The sequence below is a fragment of the Anoplolepis gracilipes genome, chromosome 2 (assembly GCF_047496725.1).
Source record: "Anoplolepis gracilipes chromosome 2, ASM4749672v1, whole genome shotgun sequence".
Classification (NCBI taxonomy): Eukaryota; Metazoa; Arthropoda; class Insecta; order Hymenoptera; family Formicidae; genus Anoplolepis; species Anoplolepis gracilipes.
The window spans coordinates 21651625-21669668 of record NC_132971.1 but is presented as its reverse complement, the minus strand read 5'-3'; the positions used below and the strand labels follow the sequence as shown (position 1 = coordinate 21669668).

General features: G+C 34.9%; 2 protein-coding genes across 5 annotated transcripts in view; both read right to left on the bottom strand.

Annotated features, from left to right (window-relative positions):
- Atpalpha (sodium/potassium-transporting ATPase subunit alpha) overlaps window positions 1–13391 on the bottom strand; it is a 72180-nt gene extending 58789 nt beyond the window's left edge. For all 4 annotated transcript variants that reach the window (XM_072911198.1, XM_072911199.1, XM_072911200.1 and 1 more), the window contains exon 1: window positions 13018–13391. In XM_072911198.1, coding sequence (XP_072767299.1) covers window positions 13018–13047 — 30 coding nt within the window. In that variant the 5' untranslated portion in view covers window positions 13048–13391. The remainder of the gene's footprint in view (window positions 1–13017) is intronic.
- An 845-nt stretch (window positions 13392–14236) lies between these two features.
- On the bottom strand, window positions 14237–17737 carry LOC140676525 (NPC intracellular cholesterol transporter 2). The gene is made up of 3 exons (XM_072911659.1): window positions 17320–17737; window positions 17054–17221; window positions 14237–15586 (listed from the first exon to the last, which is right to left on the bottom strand). Exons 1-3 carry the CDS (start codon window positions 17336–17338, stop codon window positions 15318–15320), a joined length of 456 nt encoding a protein of 151 aa, XP_072767760.1. The 5' UTR covers window positions 17339–17737; the 3' UTR covers window positions 14237–15317.
- Window positions 17738–18044: the final 307 nt, after the last annotated feature.

The following is an 18044-nucleotide window of genomic DNA, read 5'->3' as shown; positions in this document are numbered from 1 at the left end:
TCTATCTATTTGTACAAGAAGTCACGGAGAATTCCTTAAGGCATTATTTCAGGCACGGTTAAAGAGCGTTAGTCAAACATGTTAACGAGGTGGAAAAAAAAAAGAAAAAAAAAGAAAAAAAAAGAAAAAAAAATACGATATAACAGCGCAATATCGCGTAAAAAGTCTAAACGCTTCGCAACCGCATTCGATCGAGTGTTTGATGGGCGCACTTTGTCCCTCGGATTTTCATTCGACTCGTCAATCTCATCAGAGCGAAAATGCCGAATAATGCCGATAACGCCCATTGTTGTGACAGGGGGACCGGCAGCCTTTTCCCGTTGAAACTGAGAAATTTGATAAAAACGATAATATCGATGAAATTGAATAAATGCAATTATTCAGAGATAAAGAAAGGAGCGAAAACGAGGGGACAAGAGAAAGGGGAGGCAAAGAGGAAAGAAGGACAGACGTCGGTAGGCCGGGGTGAAGCGAGAGATCCTCGAACAAGGGTCGGGGGGTGGGTGGTGGTGGTGGTGGTTGTATCGACCGCGCCGCACTGCGGGGCTTTATCCCCTCCCGCGCCGCCGCCGCCACCGACGCCGTTTCTCTCTACCCCCGCTGACCCCCTTCTGCCCCTACAACTGCCTCCTCTTCCTCTTCCTCCTCCCCCCGGCCCCCTTGTGTCGTCGCATATACAGACAAACGAACGGGCTCTCTTCCTTCCACGAATCCACTGCCTCACCCTGCACCCCGCGAGTCGGTCAGTAACCCACTAGCTTCCGGTAAGTGGCTCTCCGAAATCGAGTGAAGGGGTGAATTTTTCATTTTCCACCCCTCGGAGCGTCGAATTTCGTGCGGACGCGTGTTCGTTCACCTTGAAATTTCGTGATCGATAAGCGAGTGTCGAAATCGCGTCAGTGGGGTGTCGTTTAATAACTTGTCTCGCGAAATACGTATAATATATATATATATTGTGTGGGGGAAAAAAAATATATATAGATGCCGATTAAAACGCGATCGAGTGCAAATAATGCTGAGCAACATTTTTCACATCGTGGAAAAAGATAAAGAAGATGAAGCCAAAAGAAAACACTTCCGGCTGGCGTATACACATATGTGTGTGTGTGTGTGTGTGTGTGTGTGTGTGTGTGTGTGTGTGTGTGTGTGTGTTGTGTTGTGTGTGTGTGTGTGTGTGTGTGTGTGTGTGTGTGTGTGTGTGTGTGTGTGTGTGTGTGTGTGTGTGTGTGTGTGTGTGTGTGTGTGTGTGTGTGTGTGTATCAGCTGTTTCGCCGCGTGAATACAGCCAAAAGAAATGCCTCTACTGGGGATAGTAAAAAGCATCGATACGTGATATTTTTACTTATTGCTAGTGAGAAGCATCATATATCAACGCTTTCTTTAAGATTCCCTCGACTCCATGTTCTTTTCTAAATTCCATTCAATTTCACGATGATCTACAATTTCAGAATAATCGATCGGAACGATTAAATAAACGTGGAAAATTATTATTCGACTTATTTTTTTTTAATCTTATTGAATTTTTAATAGAATCATGCATAATTCGTCTCTCATCTTACAATAATTACATTGTCATTTTAATTTCGTTCTCAAGTTGTTTAATTTTTCTCAAAATTACTCTTTCGTTCTTGTTATTTTTATTTTCTTTCTTACAAAAAAAAAAAAAAAAAAAAAAAGAAAAAGAAAAACAATTGTGTTTGAATAATAATTGATAACGCAAAATAGCATTCGGTTCTAAGAAAATTAATGGCTGCTGCGGAAAATAAGTCATCAGGGACACTCTGGTATTGCCACAAGCGAATGGCTAATCGATCGTTATTGATCTTCTGCGATTTAACGAATAGCGCGAACGATTATGTAATCACCCGTCGATTAGATAACGATAATAGACACAATGGTAATTTATTCAACAGTTTATCTCATTAGCGCATCGCGCATTAAATTAACAATTATGGCTCTAAATAAAAAAACGATCGCGATTATGCTTCTATCGAGAGAAAAAATGCGTGCTTAATTAACGATATTAATTTCTGTGCGATCGCTTTTTAAGAACAACGCGTTGAGCGACCGTATTCAAATTTTCGATGCTCTTCCTCGGCTGCTAAGCGCAGTTACGTAACACGGTGAGCGTTACATAACGTACCGTGCATACGAGTGATCGCTTGGAGGGTCGTTTGAATCGAACAACACAAAATGCCGAAGGTTCGTTTCAAATATCAACGTTTAAACAGGTGTCTAAGATTTTGTGGCAATTATCATTTATAATTATAAATATTCGATTATTTCGTTATACAAAAATCATTCGTTTCATTGAATTTATTTGATACAAAAATATTTCTCGTACCTAACGTAAGTATTACCCTTGTTTCGTATGCCGTATGACAAGTATATATTTATACATATTGAATTTTTGATAAGTAAAATGGCTACTAAAATATTAATAGCCCTTTTAGACGATTGAACTGATGTAAAAACTCTTACGTTCTTTTTATTGGATTAAGTTTATGTGAATTTTATACAGTTTATACGCTACATTTTTTTGAGATATGTTTTATATATATTATTTATTTTGATATACCTAGTTGCAAATATATTTATAGAATTTCATTGTTAATAATTAATGTTACGCCTACAGTATAAGCTCTATGTTTACTGGCGCATTTTATTACACGAAGAAAATATAGCAAGAATTACAGCATAATCTTTTTTATAACCGTGCATAATAACATGTAAAAGAAATTACGATATTTTTATTCAATAATATTATATTTTACAAAAAAGTATTATAATTATTCAAAATATTTTGATGCACAAACAAATGCAATATATAATTTATAATTTGTGGTAAATATGTACAATAATAGGTCATAACTCACCGATTGACCTTTGCTTTAAAATAGATAACTTTTAGAGTAATAAATAATCTTAATGTCGTTATATTCCAACTTGCAATAAATGTTGTAAAATTTTCTCGTGTACAATACACTTAAATTAATATAATTGTCATGTTCGACCAACAGACTTCTTGCAGAAAAAAAAAAAAAAAAAAAAAAAAAAAAGCTATTCTTCAACAAAATCTCTACCGTTGTATTCCGCCCTGTGCGAAATCCCTGTCGTGTCGTAATTTCTCTGCAAAGTTAGTCTAAATTTTTCAGCAAAACGCGACAAATTTTATATCGCAAGTATACATATAGTGGCGCGATAAAAACATGGCAGAGGAACTCGGAGGCAGCTCAAAGAGCCGTTGGGACTTGATGGTGAAATTTACATGATTCGTTCGTTTATTCTTTGAAGGCCTGAAATTGAGAGTTGCCATGTTGTCGCGCGTGCCTCCCCTCCGGCGGCGAGGCAGCGATTCCACTTTAATAATTTCATCTTAGCTTATTACGGGGCAAGGGCCGGGGATTACTTAGAGACACTGAGTAGGAAGGAGGATCTGTCTTATTTGCGTCGGAAGCAAGATTTCGCTGCGCTCACACGAGAGCGAGCGAACTGCGCGTATCCGGTTGCAAAGAGGCCCCCGCGCGACGGACAGGAAATAATAAGGTTTCGTTGGCCGTCTATGTCACATCGATTTCCAATTGGCAGCTCCACTACAACTTCCATCGGCATTGCGGAAACGAGGTGCGTCGAATTAGGAGGCGCATATACCGATCGTAACCGTCGAACGTGACCGATTACGTGTCATAATTACGGCGGGTTATCGTGCTATAGCCGCTCTCGATTTCAGGTCAAACGAATGCCTCATAAATAACCCCCCTCCCTCCCCCACCCCTCCTCGTGCTCCAAGTATCGCGGTAAAAATGTGCGCAATGCAGATTGAAATTAAAACGATCGGTTAATTCTATAAAACTGATGATACCTTTAGAGGATAAAGTGAGGATAAAGTGTGAATATATGTTCCAAAATGTTGACTAATAAAATTAAAAAAATGTTATTAAATGACAGTTCAAGTGTCTTAAGAAGTACATATTTCTTTCGAATAAATTTATATTTTTTTTTCTTTTCTACGTGAAACCGCTAAGGAAATTTTGAGGTCGATAAATTTTTAAATAAATCTTAAATAAAGTTATATGCTTTTTAGTATTCGTAATTGTTGTCACTTTGAGACGAATATAGTCATTCAATAATAATCAAAGTCGCAGATAGAGAAAAAGCGATTGTTGCCTTCAAAATCTTTTTGATAAAAATCACGTAAAAAAAAAAAAAAAAAAAAAAAAAAAATAAATATATGCTAAGAAGATGTGTGTGTTTTTTATAGACACAGAACTTTATCTAATAATTTTTTTTTATATTCGTTAAAGGAATCCAAGTTTTGTTCTGTTCTATCCATTTTATACTTTCTTTATTATAATTATTTTAGGAAGAAATTTTTTAGATGAAGCAGACTGCATTTTAGAAAATAACAATCTGTTTTGTTTTTCCAACGTGATTAATATTTTTCTTCAATTCAACGTCATTTTTTTAAATCCATCCCGTAATATTTGATTTGGCTTTCGAAGATGTACGTATGTATACGGTTTTAAATAATAACGAAAGATATATATGATATTATGTTGATACTACTGTTGCATACTATTACATAATAAATATTTTTTCGAAAAAAAAAAAAAGATATATTGAGTTAGTATTCGTTAGTACACGGATTCTCGTTGCTTGCAAATTAAAATCTGAAGAATAAAAAAAAAAAAAAAAAACATGTTGATTGCATTCTTATGGGAATAAAATAAATGATTTATTCCTCTTAATAATCAGAATGTTATAGCAATGTAATATGATCCTAATATCGTGCAATGACAAGACCAGTACGAGAGCACTGATGCAAGTGCTGTAAAGTATGAATTCGCAGGTATATTTGCCGTGATATTCATCAGAGAGACATGCTTGTTACAGAGTGTCTACTCAAATCTTGTAAAAAAAATTCCTTGAAAATTCCCTGATTTTCCAGGTAGTTTTGTTCAAAATTCTAAGTAAATATTTTATAGATTTTTTTGGTGTAATTTTCTGAAATAAATTTTTTTATTGTAATACGCGTTTCCTAATGTTTTCATCCATACGAAAGGAAAACACAAAGACACCTAAGTTTTAAATACTACATTAATAAATATATTTAAAAAAAACTGAAATAACTTTAGTTTAGATAAAAATGTTTAACTTTTATAACATTTTCATTTTTTTTTAAATTAAAAATAATACTATATATTTAATATTTTGTTAAAACATTAAATATATAAAGAAAGATAAATATGCATTTATAATTTACAGTAAGAGGAAAATTGTTAAAGAAATAATTTTTTTAAAAATTCCCAGAGTTCCAATAAAATTCCATGAGAATTCCCTGAGTTCTCCAGATACAAAAAATTTTCCTGAGAATTCCAGATTTTCTAGGAAGTATACACCCTGTATTAATATATTATTAATAATATACTGTATAAAAAAATGATAGAAAATTGATATTATAAATAAATGTATATATAATGAAAAAGTATATAATATATAATAAAACAAAAAAAAAATATATGTGTATATTTATAATAACGTATTTTCTATTTTTAATCCTCTCTGTTGTAAATTTAAAAATGCATCGAACTTCACAAGTTATAATTGACCAAAGATTACAGAAAAATATGAAATATATATAATTTGAATACCTATTATATTGCGACACAAAATCCTGAATTCGTTCCGATTAAGAAAAATTTTTATGAATAATAAAAATAATCGAAAACCGCTTATTATAATACCCTAGAGCTTAGTAGGGATTAAAATGATTAAGCGCGATGATTAATGCTTTCTCCATTTCTTTGGTTTTCGCGAATATTATTCTTGCCTCGTGATAATAACCATCGTCTGGGATATTCCATTATAACATGAGCGACATTTTCGTGCCGTTGCTATCGTCGATCGAAGAGCGAGATGTAACGGGTTATTCATTGATAATATTATGTAACACCGACACGCGATTACACACGCGTGTTAATAACTTTATCTTTAATTAAAAGCTACTTGAAAATTGTTCGTGTGATTAACAATTATAACGGTCACGAAGGTAAACGACTAGAAGGTCGCTTTGCGATACTTCTCACGTAAAAAAAAATACATTCTTAATTAATATCAACCGGCGAGAAGTCGTCACCGACTTTCAAACAATTTTTAATTCTTTTGAGCAATTACTGGTAATCGATGTTATTATCATTGAGAGTTTTATCTGTCTCTATATATGTACATAGCGTATTCAAACAGATTCGCGTAGTATATTATTAATAGTGAAAGATTATATGTGCGTGAAATAATAACTCACAAAGAATATATAATATTAATCATTTTATATACATTATCATTTTATGCAAATTGATAATAATCTAGCTCGTACTTTTAATCCTTTTATTTTATGCCTGTATATGCATTAATTATTATTAGAAATGATTTAACGACAGAAATAGTACATTCTCTCTTTTCGCTTTTACACATTTAACAGCTCAGTCTATTCTGAGATATTTGTAGAATATTAAACCTAACTTTATTTTATTGAATAAAATTTTATTAGAAAAAAAAGTAGAGAAATATCAAATGTTGATTTAAATTTTTAATAATTTTGTTTATCTTTTAAAGATCAAAAAAATGATTATTATATATTAAATTTTTATTATGTTTAATATCCCAAAAAGTATACTTTACAGTAGTTCCTTTTTTCCCTTTTTACAAAATCAACTTTTAATAAATTTTCAAATAGATTTTCGTTTGTATTACACATCCATATATAAAGTTAACTTGAAATTCTTCTCTCAATAATTTTGCTAGAAAGATATAAATAAAAATTTGGAAATGGCATTCCTAAACAAACGATAAGCAATTAAATGATGTATAATATAGATTTAATTTCTTTTGACGTTAGAGGAAAGCTAGCTCACACGTGGATCTCTGCGCCAAAGCCACTCGAGGAAGACGAGCAGCGCGTATGAGAGGAATACTCTTGAGAAGAGTGTGCGCGCTCCCCTGACACACATTGACATACTCGTTAAAATAACGACATAATGGCTAATTCAACGATAATCAACGCGAACTGTAGCGTTCGAATTAGCATCGAAGGTGAGACAAGATCGATGCACGGAGAAAAAAAATCTGACAGAAAAAAGGAAGAGTGGTGTGATCATTCCGCAAAATCACGGTCTAATTAATTGTTTGTGTTCGAGTTGCATTATATTAATGATTATAAGTGTAATGTAAGAAAAATCCATCTTTCACAAAAACATAATTACTTAATTAGAATATGATACATTATACATACAACTCGATAATTAATAAGATAAAATATATTAATCAATCAATTAATTTAAATTAGGTTATATTATATAGGATAAAATATATTTGAAGAATCAATATAAGAGAATCCAATGCACACAAAATAATCGATGTGTATATATTTATATACGAAAAAAAGATAAAAAAGACATAAATATTATTTATTTGTGCCCTTTATATTTTATCTCTGAATAACAAAAATATCACAGTGTTATCTTCTGATAAGCATAAAACCTTTCATCCATTTTTTTTTTTCATTAACTACATTTTATTATTGCTCAATAATTTCTTTTCGTATATAATTACTTTATACGTATGCAACTGAAATAAATAAATTCTATTCTCTCAAAAATTGTTACAACAGTTTCTCTATTACATTTTCATTTTATTATTTTTTTGGTGGTTCGAAGGGAGGCGCACGTGAATTGCTACTAAATCGTCTCGCACACATCTAGACCTATAAATCGCACACACAAAACCCCTGATGCAGTTTACGCGCCACGTGCCGCCATCTTGCTGCAGACAGACAAAACGACTCGACCTGGTGACGACTAGTTGGCGATCGATCGTCGAAGGGTGCGTCCAATGATTTTCAGCTGTGTGTGCAGCCTTTGGGAAAATTAGCATATGCAATACGGACATGCAAAGAAATGCAGAAAGTTCGGAGATGTTGAATGTTATTTCAATGGTACTTTTTTTTTTTTTTTTTTAAGTTTCTAATGCAAAAGAACACGATAGAGCGAAAATTAAATCACGTCACGTTGCGATTTAATAAAATTGTATTTATGAATGTTAAAAGTGAGTTAATATTTTTAATTGCGACATGTTGCAAAGTGAATTTTATTATTGCTTTTTGCTGAAAATTATATTCAAATGCCGTCCCGCTGTGCAACTTTTAAATGTTAAATATTATAAAATCTATTAAAGGCTATTAACATCGTAATTATGAGACCAGAAGAGAAAAAGAAAAACTGCTTGTACTTTATTTTACGATAAAATCCAACGTAACGCGTTAGGTTTGATTAAAAAAATTAACTCTTTTTATCTCAACCTACTTGCGCGTGAACAATTCTAATCGCCATCATTATTTGTCTCTGAAATATGTTTACAAGAACATAAAAATCACCATATCAAATTCCTGCACAATAGCGTATATCAAGTTACTTAAAGCTGTCGACGTTGCAATGTTTGTCCCATAAATCGTTCGGTTAAAATCCACTATATGCGTTCAATAATATGTACCTACGGCGAGTCCCGTCATCAAGCACGCGAATTGGAAGGGGAAACGAGTTTATGATATGGCCGCCATGGATTGCATATACTCCCGTGGATTTCTCCCTCTCTACGCTCTCGCACGACTGGTCGTGACCTTGACACAAATCCGCACCGGAAATTCACGAGATATACGATTATTATGTTTCGGGTTTATCGAAGAATTATGATTTTTTTTTTTTTTTCCTCGTCGCACGTCGAGTTTTAATCACATCCGCTCCAAAACTGTATCGTACTGATAACAGACCCTCTACATGTGTGATAAATACACACAATTTATGCACAAGTCCTTTCCACTCTTTCTTTCAACCATCATTATTATTATTATTATTATTATTATTTTTAGAAACCGAGACAGAACAATATAATTATCTCGTTAGGTCTGAATATCAAACGTTTCTCAAACGATAATCGACGGAAAGTTGAAAGATTCTGATCTATAAGCTTTTAGGTACGATATCAGAGTTCAGTAACGAAATTTTATGCTTGAATTAATTTCAAGAGTATATCTTACTTTAAGACTTCAAGATACTCTTAAAGTTGAAAACTAAGTACTTATATGTGTGCGAAGATTGCGAGTAAACTATCGCAAAAAAATTGGCTCAAAGTTTGCCAAAGAATCGATAATTGGAAGTTTGCTCGCGATTTCTAGGGCATCCATATAGAGTAAACTCGGGTAAGATGGCCATAGTTTTTTTAAAATGCAAAAAACATACTTTTATCTTTGTTATTTTTTAATAGCGTTTGACATATATTATCTTCAATTACGTAATATTATCGAAATTAAAAGGAAAATATTTAATAGAAAATTTATATTATTAAAATAGTACATCTTACCCAACTTTTAAGGAAAGATGGCCATAATATTTATAAAAAAAGTGAAAACAAAAATAAAAATCACAGATCATGTAACAATTTACATATCTTTATAATATGTCTAACGTCGATTACGACAGCTTAACTGTCATTTATTCGACGTTAAAACAGTTTTTAGTGGACGAATGAAAAACTTTGCAGGTAGTCAAAAGTAAAAATATGATATAAGATTCACATAACTACTGTAAATATCGATCATTTTTGATAATGACTAAAAAAGCGCGCTATGTAGCGATTATTGAAAAAATTACAGCCTATGGCCATCATACCCTAGCTTACCCTATATATGTAACAAAAATTGCAGCGTGCTTCCTCGTGTTTCAAAGTGTGTTTGAAACGTTAAAGTCGGATATAAATTGAGATTTACATCCGATTACGTTCTAGCGTAGATATACGGAAAAATGATGGGGATAGTGGTGAAAAGAAAAAAAAAATGGAAATAATAAATGAAAAAGTTACACGCAGTGAACGGAAATACATCGATTCGAAATTATGTACAACGCGCATTCGTGTTACAAAGCGGAGATATGCGCGGGTTGCATACACAATGTGTGACGAAATATCTCAAATAACATTGTCCCTATCATATCGCTTCACGCTTCGAGAGAGAAGTTACGATTTCCGGTAAAGATGGAATATTCGAGGAATGTGTAACCGCGATAATATATGTAATATATCTCGCGCACGGACACAGTTACGCAAAACTGCATCTCGCATGCAGTTATGCCAAGTTGCTTGACACAAGATATGCAACCCACGCAAATTTTGTAATTACATTAGTACAGCGATACGTTCGGCAACATGTACGTTCAAGTATTCGATATTTTTGTCAAAATAAAATGTGCAACAATACATATAAGATTAAGCGACATTTGAATGGGATCAAAAAATATATAATTCATTAATTTATATAAAAAGAATAGCGCGTGTATATAAATATTTGCACTCCATGCTGACTAAAGGTATTAATTAATTTTTTTACAATCTTGTATGACTGATTATTTAAATGTAGGTGTAAAAAAAATAAATAAATCATTTTTAAAATACAACTAAACGGCAAATAATTGGTATTTTTTAAGTAAGTACATTAAAGCGGTGTCAATTTTCAAGTTTTCAAAATATCATTCTAGTCGTCGTGAAGGTATGCTTAAAATAAAGAAAAGACTAAATATCTCTATTATGCATATATTTCATTGAAGAAAAAGCGAATTGAATTCATTAAGACACCGAACCCTTCGATTGCGCAATACGTGTACACTGGAATATTCCAGACTACTCGATCGGTGTGAGGAAAAATTTCTCGGAAGACTCGCATACTAATTACGTACTCTCAAAGTGACACACGCGTTGCGGCCGCATAGTCAGTGTCACGTGCAATTCCCCCCTCCGCCCCCCCGCCCCGGCCCCTCGAAAGAGAGAACCATCACACACGCTCGCTTTCTCCTCCGTCTATCTTTGACGGTTGAGCAGCTTTATCGACACCGTCATTTTACAGAAATAATTACGCGCTCTATAAAACCGTATATAGCTTAGTGTCGTGACGATGACGTGTCGCAGCGATTAAAATTTCATGTCTCGGAGTAAAATCACCTAAAAGCTCCAACAAACATCGTTTTGGATTGTAGTACGATCGCGTTCCCGATAATAATGTTCGCTTAACGAGCAGATATCGATGCCGAGAAGAAAGAGAGAGAGAGAGAGAGAGAGAGAAGGGGAGGGGAAGAATATTTCCGTCGCTCGCATAAATATGCCCGAGAAAATATTCTTGGCCTTTTATATGGCCTTTTGAATGTTCATCGCGCCAATCGAGCGGTCAATCTATTTGAAGAAGCGCGTATTCTTTCCAATGACCGATAATGTATATGCGATTTAATACACAAGTCAGAAATAGCTTGAAAATTTCAACTATAAAGATTTCTATAGCTGCAATATATATATATATATATATATATATATATATATATATTTATTTATTTATATAAATATATAATTATATAAATAAATATATATATATATATATATATATTTATTTATATATATGTGTGTGTGTAAAATATTTCAAAAATTCCCTTTTTTATTATTTTGTATTATTTGTGTAGATTATTTCTCAATTTCCTGGCATCTTGAAAAGTTGAATATTGCGTAAACATGGCCCTCAGAAATTTCCAAAGCTCATTCCATTTTTATCTCTGCGAAAATACCGGTATTTTTAAACGCTCGCATGCTGTGTGAACGGCTCATAAGCCCGCCATAATCATACCATGATTTCTCTCTTCAATAATGGCTGTAACTGTCGTGAGTCATCACCGTTCAGTGACACCTGTACCGTTATATTTACATTTTCCAAGTTATATGTCGTTTAAAATGAATAAAAAGTTCAACTATCCGAAAGATACACATATTTTTCATTCACATTCCTCTGTCATTTCATATATCGTGAATATTGTGTAATTTGTAACCCTACACCTACGTACATATAGAAGAAGAGAGGAGGGAGAACTAATTGTAAGAGAGGCAATTGATACACATGTCGGTGACCCAAAATTCATCGCAATATCTGACACATTAATCACCAGAAATTAATCGTAGAAATTTTTATTTCGATTAATCTTTTATCGCGACGAATCGATGGTTAGTATTAAACTCTACCGTATATTTAAAAAGAAAACTTTATTTTATATTTTAATTGAAAAAAATAAATATAAGATTGCGATGGGTATTCAATTATTCCTATTTCTTGCAAATTTTCAATCGACAAAATATCATTTCTCTATTTCGAAACATTTCGAATATTATTCAAAGTTAATACAATCTTGAAAATTTTGATTCATCTCGAGTGGATCCGCTTTATATATCGACGAATATGAATAAGAATTTTGTTCTTGTTAAAATGATTGAAAAATTACTATTTTAATGTATTGTATTTATTTATATCTCACAATATATCTATTTTACTTTCTCTCTCTAAAATTTATTAAAACATGATTTTTCAAGACACTCGAGACGAAAAATTGTCAAAATCAAATTTTTTATATAAGATCAATTAAATTCCAACAATATTCCAACTGACTGAACGAGATTCGAGATACATCTCATGACATATTCGTATACTAATTCGGAGCATCTTGATTGCCATTACTCGTATGAAATATATCGCGAGGTTTAACGCGGGAAATCGTGATTCGCATTTACGGACGGATTTATCGAGGCAGGGAGGGCGTGGTTACTCCGGACAACGCGACGTTCCTGCGTGGACGGCGAGCGACGCATGGCGTCGCCGTCGCCGCGAGTCGTGAAATATACATATATACCGATCGACCCGACAAAGTACAACCAGGTGGTTGTCGAGGATATCGAGGGGAAACCCCTCTCCGGGTTACAACCGCGACAAGGAATCCGTGTCATCGCGGATGCCAAAAAACGCACGGAACGTCGCGCGACACGCTCGCGGGTCTCGATGTTTCCCAGCCCCAGGCGCGGTCCGGGTCACCTCTCCCGATGGGGGGGGGGAGGGGGGCGGTGCGGGGAAGGGAGGACAAAAACGAACACGAGGAACGGAGTACTGACCTCGATGTCTAGCTTCCCCTTGGACGCCATCTTGACAACAAGCCGGTGGCGCTCGGGCTGTCCGCGGACCTGACGTTCCTCCGGCTACCTGCTGCGCGCGACGCGGCGCGTGTTGCGCTCACACCGCCCGATGTTCTTTCGCACCAACGATGTATGTCTTCCTTCGTGCACTATATATCGCGTAAGAGAGAGCACACCCGTTATAATCCCACCGTTCGTGGCACACGCGCGGACCGATCGCGCGCAACTCGAGACTCGAGGCTCGAGGCTCACTTGGCTCGCTTCGACTCTCTGCTCTGCTCTGCTCTGCGAACGAACCGAACCGAACCGAACCGAACCGTACCGAACCGAACCGAACCGAACCGCTCCCGCGCGAGCTCAACTTCCAACTCCAACGAGCGAGCGAACGCGAACGCCCGTCGACCGTCCACCGATCCGTCGAGCGAAAGAAAGACAGAGAGAGAGAGAGAGAGAGAGAGAGAGAGAGAGAGAAAGAGAGGGAGGGAGGGAGACACGCACGATACACCACACCGTAATGGGGCGCGTGTGGGGAACGGGAGAGGGGGGGAGGAAGGGAAAAACAGGTGGGGCGAAAGGAGAGAGCGAGAGCGACGCGCGCGCGATGACGTCACACGTCAGGCGCGACGCGCTTCCTCGCGTAATACTATTATATTATATCGGGAGTGGGGTGGGGGAGAGGGGGAATCTCACGAGCTTACGGCGTGATCTCGCGACCGTTGCGACGATCCCTTTCACTCTGTCCGGCCGACGATTAACGATGATACCGCGCGAACGATTAGCGCGCGAGCCGTTAATTTTCCCTCGCGCCCGCCATCTTACCTGCGTTATCGCCTACCGTGTCCCGTGTCTATGTCTGTCTCTATGGCTGTGTGTCTGTGACGTCGTCGCGTCCGCCGGCGCAACGGCGCAACATGTGTGTCCCCCTATATCCCCTGCTCACGCCTCTCGCTCTCTCTCTCTCTCTCTCTCTCTCTCTCTCTCTCTCTCTCTCTCTCTCTCTCTCTGACTTTCTTTCTTTCTTTCTTTCTATCTTTCGTTCTTTCTCGCGCGCAGACGTAGATACTCTGTCTCGTAAATTCTGCGACTACTTATATATCTGATATTAAAACAATCTGATATCTCTGATTTGTAGAAAGTATATTTTTAGGAGGACCGATTTCTAGATTCTTAAAATACTTGAGAGATGTAATTTTCTCACTTTTTAATCAACATCCCATATACATATACATCTAAAAACAGATTTTGTAGAGCGTTCACTACAAAATATTTTTTTTTAACAAAATATCACAGTAGAAACCTCGATAAATTTCCACTACCAATTTAAACGGGGCTTATAATGCGTAATGCAGTTTTTGCGTAATCTATCGCAATATATTTTGGTCGGCTTTGCTGTCAAATTGCCAACGAGTCGCCCACAATTTGCTTACTAAGATTATTCTATATTGGAGAATGCGGCAACGTGCATTATTCGCCAAGAGAAAGAAATGTGTCATCTTCTTTTATACTTTATGTAAAGCTGACTACGATTCTGTGTGTGGGCGTAACTATAGAGACATTATATCGCGTAACATATATGACATTAGTCGCGCGTAATAAAAATGCTTGATTTAAATTACTTCAGCGTTCATTATAAAATTTGCGATTAAAATTATTATATTAAAATTACATAATGTAATTTCTAGTATTTTCAAAAATTGTATCGTTAATCTGTCGATTAATTGGTGTATCGTCCGTCACATATATTATTTCCTTTCTCTCACCTTGAAGAAAAGTCACCAATATTTCATAAAAAGGAAAAGTTATGAGTAGAAAAATTTATTTGACAAGTTATCTCGCGTTATATTTTTAATTCGAACATTGTACAAGGATTTTACAATCACATTATATAAAATACTTGAACGAAGAGATACAGCCGCTTTTGTGTGCGTGTGTGATTTAACATTTTATCATTGGTTTATTATGGTGGATTATAATATCAAATCGAAATTGCTGTCAACAATCTCAAGCCAAATCAGATATGTTACTGCACTTTAATTTCTTTTCTTGAACTTTGAACAATATATAATCTTACGATAATACGTCTTAAAGCTCGATTCCATTTCGATTACTCGCGTATGTGTCTCGGATGTAAAGTAACAAAAATTTCGGAATATTAAATACGCGATTTTTGACAATACAGGCACATCGTAGCAAAAAGAGATTAGATTAGAACTACTTAACATATTGTTAGTGATTTATACTTATATCATACGTGAATCATAATCCCGACGAGAAAGAATTTATTTGTCGGTCACTACGCACTCCAGACTGAAGCACACCTGTACGTTTTGGTTGTCGTCAATCAGAGTGAATTGGATGGTTGGACTTACAGACGGGTAATTCTTATTTATTGGCATGTTGAGATTGTACGTGGCCTTTGTGTCCTTCTTCAACGGGCATTTCCCATTTGTCAGAGACTTGCAGGCATCCTTTTCAGGAAACGGGTACGATATCGAGATACCACCGATCGAAACTTCTACTCGCGGTTCAAGAGCTTTCGCATCGGCATCTATAATTAAATGTAAACGTATGTTAAAAGACTTACTGCATTATTTCTTTCTTGCTATATGTTGCAGATGAAGATGACAAGAAGTTTAGATATACAGGGTGTTCGGCAATTACCGCCCCACCTCTCCAGAGCAGATAGAGCAGGCTAAACTGAATATAAAAGTCCTCTACCATTTTGCGATTTTCGCAATAATTATTAAAAATATTAATTAAAAACGCTCAGCGTATGAGCGCGAGCCGCATATAGCGCTCGGCATACGCTGAACGTTTTTAATTAATATTTTAATAATTATTGCGAAAATCGCAAAATGGTAGAGGACTTTTATGTTCAGTTTGACTTGTTCTATCAGCCCTAGGGGCGGTAATTACCGGACACTTTGTATATGTATATATATATAGTATAATATATAATATTATAAAATTGTAGAGCACAGAAATTTCCATTGGACGAATTTTCACTTTTTAGTTGCTTCTACATAATTATATTATTACAAATTTATTTTGCATTATACGCGTGTACGATATATATATATATATATATATATATATATATATATATGTATATATCACATTGTCTCTATAATGTTAAATAAATAAATAAAATATATATATTAGATAATTTACTTGTGCAAATTTTTAATTTCAAATATATATATATTGTTATACTTTTAAAAACTTCATCATTTTCAATACTAATATCAATTAACTAATAAATCAATTCATAATTAACTTATATGTTGTCATCCGAAATCTATTTTACAAAATAGTAGATTATATAATTATATAATTACTGATATTTATCAATTTAACGAATAAAATTTATCAATTCAACGAATAAAATTTTAATTGAGTGGAATTGATCTTTACAAATGCTATATAAATAATGTAAAGGAAAAAATTATCCCTCACTCTTATTTTCCCTTAGTTCTACTATTACAAATTGAAATTTTCCAGAGAATTGTAAGAAGGTGACAAGTTCGGAGGAACGTCTTTGAATGTATAAAATTTTATACACGCAATTAAATCCTCTACCATTTTGCGATTTTCGCAATAATTATTAAAATATTAATTTAAAACGCTCAGCATATGCTGAGTGCTATATACGACGCGCGCTCATACGCTGAGCGTTTTAATTAATATTTTAATAATTATTGCGAAAATCGCAAAATGGTAGAGGACTTTTATGTTCAGTTTGACCTGCTCTATCTGCCCTAGGGGTGGTAATTACTGGACACCCTGTATTACCGGACAATAGCTAATGGATGAATTCAAGCCTGAGTGTGTGTGTATATATATTTACGTACATACATATACAAAAGAAAATACTTTCGTTTAGTTTTTGCTTTCAAAAATGCCCTTTATTTCTAACAATTAACAAACTTGACATTATCAAGAATTGAACGCTATAATTTTTCTTTTTTATAATACACGTATACACACATTTTTACTCTACACTAACGTTACTTACTAGCAAGAAAATCCCATTGCGCACTCATGTTAGTTCCCTTGTAGATGTAGCATGGAAGACTGTCGCATCCTTCTACCCTTAATGCCAAGGGACCGGGTCCATCGTCACATTGGTCATGCGGGGTGTCTTGCATGGACAGCGCGACGCAGAATTCAGCGATTATACAAACTACACATGTGTCAACATTACAGTCAAATATTATACTAGATAGAATTTTCAGGGACCTTTGTATGTATCAGAAAATAAAGATTAACAGCAAGATTTACCAAAGATGAAAACCTTCATAGTGACGTCCTCACGAGAAAAATGACAATCGATATGATTTTCCGTCGGCGAGAGACGGCTATTTATTCGTCTGATAATATCTAATCGAACACCTGGTTGTCCTAAAATTTGATAAGCTGGCGAACGAATAAAAAACTCGTACGAAAGCAACACTCAAGAGCTAACACCTGTGTCGATGATGTTGCAAGTTTACGGAAATTATCAGTCAACAGACAGTAGCATATTGCGCACCGAATGACTCGTTTAATCTGTTAGTAATAAAGTAATTATTTATTTTGATAAATATTAGATGTACAAATTAGTTCTCGGCTAATTTTTTTCAATTTAATCAATGGTATCACTTATTTAAACTGGACATTTTTTGTCGCCATTTAAAGGCTTTGAAACAAAAACTTATAATACTCGACTCTGCAGCTAACACAACTTCAAGAAACAGTGGTATAATTAATCATAATGTGATAACCATAATGACGTCCGATAAGCAGCATATCAGGCGCATATTACATGCTTTTCACATTCCAATTTTTAAAAAAATGCTGGTAAAAGCTAAATAAATGATCTGTTCAGCCTTAAAGGAAAATGCTGTATCTTACAGCACGTGTAAAAAATAGTTCCAGAAATTCCGGGAAGGAAATTTTAATCTCGCGGATGACACGTGTGCATTTGATGGGACATGAAGGGTATATTGTATGAGTTATTGCTTAAA